The 7,317-nt window shown below is 47.3% G+C and overlaps 1 protein-coding gene across 1 annotated transcript in view; it reads left to right on the forward strand.

The window, feature by feature from the left end:
- Positions 1 to 150: 150 nt before the first annotated feature.
- The window catches only part of LOC112076161 (receptor-type tyrosine-protein phosphatase R-like), a gene marked incomplete at its 5' end in the record, with an annotated part of 21,679 nt that continues 14,512 nt past the window's right edge, over positions 151 to 7,317 (forward strand). The window contains 1 exon segment of the mRNA XM_024143032.2: positions 151 to 245. Coding sequence (XP_023998800.2) covers positions 151 to 245 — 95 coding nt within the window.

Genomic DNA, 7,317 nt, shown 5'->3' on the forward strand with positions numbered 1-7,317 from the left:
AGAGAGAGATCCAGATGCCTGCCGTCCTCCACCCACCACCCTGTCCCCATCCTGTCTCCAGCTGGTGGTCCTCCAGCCACCACCCTGTCCCCATCCTGTCTCAGCTTGGTGGTCCTCTCAGCCTACCATCTGTCCCATCCCTGTCTCCAGCTGTGGTTCCTCCGCACTCTCCCAGCCACCAGAACCTGCTGTCAGCCAGCCCCTCTCCCTTCAGGATGAAGCCCTGCGGCGTGTTTCCAGGAGAGGTGAGTGATTACTGTTGGTGATTTTAAATATCGGACACCAATGTTCATTCTGTGTTGGACAAACCCATGAGCGCTGCTGTATAAAAGGAACAATATGGTTCTTGTCTCCTCATCAAAAGAAGGCATGAGTGGTGGAGCTTCAGTTGTGCCACTATCATCTCACAATGTTGTCTCAGAGCTGGAGGTCTCTCTCCTGCTGTAGTCTTAGCCTGAATTGTTCCAGAGCTGGAGGGTCTCTCTCCCTTTTAGCTGGGCTGGTAAGTCTACAGGCCTGATTGTACTCGCAGAGCTGGAGGTCTCTCTCCATGGCTGTAGTCTATAATGATTGTCCAGAGCTGGAGGTCTCTCTCTCCATAGCTGTAGTCTATACCCTGATTGTTCCAGAGCTGGAGGGTCCTCTTCCATAGCTGTAGTCTATAACCTGATTGTCCCCACGAGGCTGGGAGGGTCTCTCTCATAGAATGAGTCTATAGCTGATTGTCTCAGAGCTGGAGGGTCTCTCTCCCTAGCTGTAGTCTATAGCCTGATTGTCCCAGAGCTGGAGGGTCTCTCTCCATGGCTGTTAGACTATACCTGATTGTCCCAGAGCTGGAGGGTCTCTCTCCATGGCTGTAGTCTATAGCCTGATTGTTCCATGAGCTGGAGGGTCTCTCTCCATAGCTGTAGTCTATGGCCTGATTGGTCTCAGAGCTGGAGGGTCTCTCTCCAGGCTGTAGCTCTACAGCCTGATTGTCTCAGAGCTGGAGGGTCTCTCTCTTGGCTGTAGTCTACAGCTGATTGTCTCAGAGCTGGAATGGGTTCTCTCTCCATGGCTGTAGTCTACCGCCTGATTGTCTCAGAGTGGAGGGTCTCTCTCCATGCTTGCTAGTTCTATAGCCTGTTGTTCAGAGCTGGAGGGTCTCTCTCCATGGCTTGGTAAGTCTATAGGCCTGATTGTTTCAAAGAGCTGGAGGGTCTCTCTAACATGGCTGTAGTCTATAGGTGATTGTCTTCAGAGCCCTGGAGGGTCTCTCTGCCATTGGCTGTAGTCTACAGCTGATTGTCTCAGAGCTGGAGGGTTCTCTCCATAGCTGGGCTGTCGTTCTATGTCTGATTGTTCAGAGCTGGAGGGTCTCTCTCCCATAGCTGTAGTCTACACCTAATTGTACGAGAGTGGAGGTCTCTCTCCATAGCTTGTAGTCTACAGCCTGATTGTTTCCAGAGCTGGAGGTCTCTCTCCATGCTGTAGTCCTACAGCTATTGTTCCAGAGCTGGAGGGTTCTTCTGGCTGTAGTCTACATGCCTGATTTGTACAGAGCTGGAGGTCTCTTCATGGCCTGAGTCTAAAGCCTGATTGTCTCGAGCTGGAGGGTCTCTCTCCATGGCGTAGTCTAAACGCTGATTGTTTCCAGAGCTGGAGGTCTCTCTCCATGGCTGTAGTCCTACAGCTGATTGTTCAGAGCTTTGGAGGGTCTCTCTCCATTGGCTGTAGTCCTACAGCCTGATTGTCCAGAGCTGGAGGGTCTTCTCATGGCTGTAGTCTATAACTGATTGTCTCAGAGCTGGAGGTCCTCTTCTCTCCATGGCTGTAGGTCTCACAGCCTGATTGTCCCCCAGAGCTGGAGGGTCTCTCTCATGGCTGTAGTCTACAAGCCTGAAATTGTTCCAGAGCTGGAAGGTCTCTCTCCATGGCTGTTAGTCCTATAACTGATGTACAAGAGCTGGAGGGTCTTCTCATGGCTGTAGTCTATAGCTGATGTCTCAGAGCTGGAGGGTCTCTCTCCCATGGCTGTAGTCTATAGCCTGATTGTCTCAGAGCTGGAGGGTCTCTCTCCATGGTGTAGTCTCACAGCTGATTGTCTCAGAGCTGGAGGGTCTCTCTCATGGCTGTAGTCTATAGCCTGATTGTTCCAGAGCTGGAGGGTCTTACTCATGGCTTTGTAGTCATAACCTGATTGTTCCAGAGGTGAGGGTCCTTCCTCATGGTGTAGTCTATAGCCTGATTGTCTCAGAGCTGGAGGTGCTTCTCCATGGCTGTAGTCTTATAACCCTATTGTCTTAGAGCCTGGGGGGTCTTCTCTCCATGGCTGTAGTCTATAGCCTGATTGTTTCAAGAGCTGGAAGGGTCTCTCTTCCATGGCTGTAATCTATAGCCTGATTGTCTCAGAGCTGGAGGTCTCTCTCCATGGCTGTGAGTCCTATAGTGCCTGTATTGTCCTCAGAAGCTGGAGGGTCTCTCTCCCATGGCTGTAGTCTAAATAACCCCTGAATTGTCTCAGAGCTGGAGGGTCTCTCTCCATGGCTGGTAGTCTATAGCCTGATTGTCTCAGATCTGGAGGTTCTCTCTCCATGGCTGTAGTCTATAGCTGATTGTCTCGAAGTGGAGGGTCTCCTCTCCATGGCTGTAGTCTATAGCCTGATTGTCTCAGAGCTGGAGGGACTCTCTCATGGCTGTAGTCTACAGCCTGATTGTTCCAGAGCTGGAGGGTCTCTCTCCTGGCTGTATCTATTAGCCTGATTGTCTCAGAGCTGGGAGGGTCTCTCCATGGCTGTAGTCTATAGCCTGAGGTCTCAGAGCTGGTAGGGACTCTCTCCATGGCTGGGCTGTAGTCTATATGAGGTCAGGGCAGGTTTGGTTTGGATGTTGGCGGTCTCAAGAACTGTCCAGTACACAAAGAACGGCGGACGGGGGAGAGGATGGAGAGGAGGGGTAGAGGGGAAGGAGGGTAGGAGGGGGGAGAGGAGGGGAGGGGAGGGAGGAAGGAGGGGAGGAGGGGGAGCGGAGGGGGGAGGGGAGGGAGGTATAGAAGGGGGAGAGGAGAGGAGGGGGGTATTGTCTAAGTCTTTTTTTAATGTTTGCTTTTCCTCTCTGGCTTGACTTTTTAGAAGAACATTGTAAGCTTGATGTTCTGGGAAAACTAATCCCTGCTGCTTTTACTGCACAGAGAGAGACACAGAGAGAGACACAGAGAGAGAGAGACAGAGAGAGAGACAGAGAGAGAGACAGAGAGACACAGAGAGAGACAGAGAGAGACACAGAGAGAGACAGAGAGACACAGAGAGACACAGAGAGACACAGAGAGAGACAGAGAGAGAGACACAGAGAGAAACTGGTTTGAAAACATTTGAAGGTTTTCATCGTGCGTTTACATCAAGCAGATTAGATGTCGTAGCGACACACAATCCCCAAATGAATGTCTGATACCAGCAGATTGTATAATCTCCCAGCAGTAACGTGGGTTATGTTATCGCATCCCACTGCACTCAGGTGAACTGTTACATGCTGGCCCGAGTCCAGAGGCATTGAGCCGTGGTATTTTCMTCCCCGACCTCTAACATCTGATTGTGTTTGGTGGCAGGTGTTCTCCGTAGAGTACGTGTAGAACGAGGGGTAGACCACCTCCTCTGCCTTAGTCTGAGGAAGGTGGGAACAGAGAGGATGAGGAGGAGGGATTGAGGAGGAGGGTGAGAAGGGCGGAAGAGGGGGAGGAGGAGGAAGGAAGGGGGGGAGAAGGAGGGAAGAGGGGGAGAAGGAGGAGATGGAGGAGGTAGAAGAGGAGGTAGAGGAGGACGTAGAGGAGGATGAGAAAGACGGAAGAGGGGGAGAAGGAGGAGATGGAGGAGGTAGAAGAGGAGGTAGAAGAGGAGGATGAGAAAGACAGAAGAGGGGGAGAAGGAGGAGGTAGAGGAGGAGGAAAGAGGATAATCTTACCTCCTCTTCTTCCTCCTCCTCTCTTACCTCGCCTCCTCTCCTCACCTCCTTCTCAAAACCCATTGGAAGGAGAAGCTTCATAGTCCCTCCCCCTCTGACCTTATCCTCTTATACAGTTGAGAAGGAGGTGAGGAGAGATGAATTGAGATTGAGGCCTTATGTCACAAGTCATCCTGATGTTTATAAGAAGGAAGTGAGAGAATGTTCCGGAACAGGCCTCTGTCAGGGAATGTTTCTTTATTAAACAATGAACCAGGATAAAATACAATGAGAGAGCATTCATTTCACATGGCACTGTCTCTGGGTGATAGATTACATAGGATTTTTTTGGGGAATATTGTCAAGTGCTTTGGAATCATTTTGGAGTGGGAGTTTGAGAATGCCTGAAATGTAATGTGTATTTCTCACTGTAATGTAGGTTTAGAATGTATATATTTATGCAAGAAGAGGAAGATCTTAACACTGTTCAGCATTATATTTTAGCAATGAAGGGCTTTGGGTGTTAGGGAAGCGTGTGGGTATATCATGTGTTGGTTTCTTGTTGGCCATGCAACCATCTTACGCGGTTCACTTAAGGGGATCTGTTACTTCGTCCAAGGGCCGCCCCCTAAGAGTCCATAGGCGCGGGTGAGTTGGTCGGCTGGGAACACCTCTGGTCTTTATGCTCCCGGTGGTATATTTTGGCTCCATTATTCCACCTTGCTGGTTTCAGCTAACAGACTCCCGCTTGGATGGTGCCTGGTTCTTTGTATGACCCCGCCGATAGTATTCTCGTAATAGACGTATAAAAATACCACGGGTATGGAAGCCGGTGTTGACACATTGAAATAAAAATATATTAGGCTTATAATAAAAAACATTATTATATGAAACTAATAGATAGGATGAATCAATTAAAATGTAAAAAAATAAGATTATACCCAAAAGAAATACAAGGAACTGTAATAATAAAAATCTAATTGACTTATATATTATAAACATCGTTTCATATATTTATTATTATATGTTATTTATAATATATTATATATTAATCTATTTAAAATTTTTTTTTAATTTCATTTATATTAGTTTATGTTTTTTTATTTATACCATACTATACAACTGATCTTGAAAAAAATAATTTCTTGGTCTTGGTTATATGACTATCCCTAACACTGTTTGGTTTTTACTGTTCTTTCTACACCCACCGAACCATAATTCACCGATAGATTTCTTTACAGTCATAAAACCTTTTTTTAACCGCATGAACTTTAGAGTCTGTAAAAATGACATTGTTTTGTCATACCCGGTATGCGGTCTGATATACTGGCTGTTCTCAGCCAATCAAGCATATTTCAGCTAGAACATAAGTTTCTGAATTTTTGTTAAACATGTATATTCACACGTTTTAATTATGAGAAACTAGCTGAGTGGGTGTCACATATGACACCATTTCAGGGGTCGACTCATGTCGTCATCCTGTGGGCTGATACTGTGCCTGAGTTGGCCAGATGATTAGACTCGTAGGGGTGTTTGTCCAAGCACTTCCGCGTTTTGCGTCGTGTTTGGAGTATACTAGACCTTGCCTGCCATATGAACCTATTTGGCCATATATTTTATGCAAGTTTATGGCCCGTCAATCCGCCTTTATGCTTAAATATATAATGCTGACAGTGGTTAATGGATCTTCCTCTCTTGTCCATTATTATACTTTAACCTCACCTTTACATTGAGGAAATACACATTACATTTCAGGGCATGTTAAACTGCAACTCCAAAAATGTTCCAAAAGCATTTGACATATTCCACCACAAAAATCACTTGTGATCTATCAATGAGACAAGCTTGCAAGTGACAATAACGTGGAAACTGAGCGTCTTTACACTTGTATTTTAGACAGCTCCCTGGTCTAACTCCATCTGGTGGATCCTTCTTAAACCCAAACGAACATTGCGCATGCACAGCAGGCCTGTTCCCCGTAACCCGTGAAACCATCTCTAAATCATTCTCTGTGACTCTCCATATAACCATCAGATGACTTGTGGACCATAAGGCTGTCAATCGCAATCTCATCTCTCCTCAGACTCGATCCTTCTCACCTGCGGTATAATGAGGGATGACAAAGGTTCTAGGGGGGGGGAGGCTGCAGACGCGAGAAGAACAAAAAGGCGAATAGAGCGTGACTCTCTTCTGACAGGTAAACGAATGGGCGCTACTTTTCCTTCCTAATGGGTTTCTTGGAGAAGGAGAGGGTTGAGGAGAGGAAGCGCCAGCTGGGGTAAGACGAGGACTGGAGGATGAGATAGTGTTGCAAGGGAAAGATCCTACAGTTACGAGAAAGTGGTCATACCTCTCATACACTGAACTGTCTGGTCTCGACTGGACAACACGCAGACGCACAGTTCCTCCTCTATCCTGGGTTCTCCCCATCTTGGCTGTTTTCTCATCTCCTTATTCTACCTCCATATCTTCTTACCCCTTTCTCATGTCTCTTGGTCCCCTCATTGCATGTCAACCTCTCTTCTCCTCCCTCTTCACCTGAGGAAAATCATCTAGATATTGCTTGGCTCTTCTCCGCATTTCGTTAATGAGATGCTTCTCTCTTGACGCCAAATATGCGTTCATTCTCAAAAGACTTCGTTCCTCATCTCACCCTCATTCTCAACCACTTGGTCCCGATGCCAGCTCTGCTTCAGCATGGAAAGCTATATGCCTCCTACACCGATCGCAGCAGCCTACCTATGATGACGGACCTTCACAGCAGAGAAAAGACCAGTAGCCTAGCCTTCAATTCCCTCCTCACAGACTGAGAAAGTGACTCGAGAATCGTAGCTAGAGAGTCACGGACTGAGAGAGACAGAGAGACATGAGAAGAGACAAGAGAGATGTACAGCACGCTGACAGAACACGACGAAGAGAAGCGGAGAGATAGAGGCTTAGCGCACACGTACGCATTATGACGAGAGACACGGATCACGAGATCAGAGGACACGTACGAGACGGAGAAGACAAAAGAGCAGAGAAGAGCGAGACGTACGAGTCAAACGACCAGAAGCGAGCACAATACCAAGATGCTTAAGAGGAGGTCGGGAGGAGGAAATCACGGCTACAATCTCTGGACCTCGGCAGCATGTAAAGTTTCACCTGAGTTGCAGTGGATGGATAACTAACCAGTTAACTGCTGGAGATTATACAATCTGCTGGATAATTGAGACAGTATCATTTGGGGATTGTGTGATCGCTACGACATCTAATCTGCTTGATGTACAAGGAGACGATGAAACCTATCAATGTTGTTTCAAACAGTTCTTCTGGTCCTCTCTTCTGTCTTTCTGTGTTCTCTGTTGTCTCAGACTGTAGTGCTCTCTGTCTCTCTCTGTGTCTTCTCTGCTCTCATCAGTC

Source organism: Salvelinus sp. IW2-2015, unplaced genomic scaffold, assembly GCF_002910315.2.
Source record: "Salvelinus sp. IW2-2015 unplaced genomic scaffold, ASM291031v2 Un_scaffold3602, whole genome shotgun sequence".
Classification (NCBI taxonomy): domain Eukaryota; kingdom Metazoa; phylum Chordata; class Actinopteri; order Salmoniformes; family Salmonidae; genus Salvelinus; species Salvelinus sp. IW2-2015.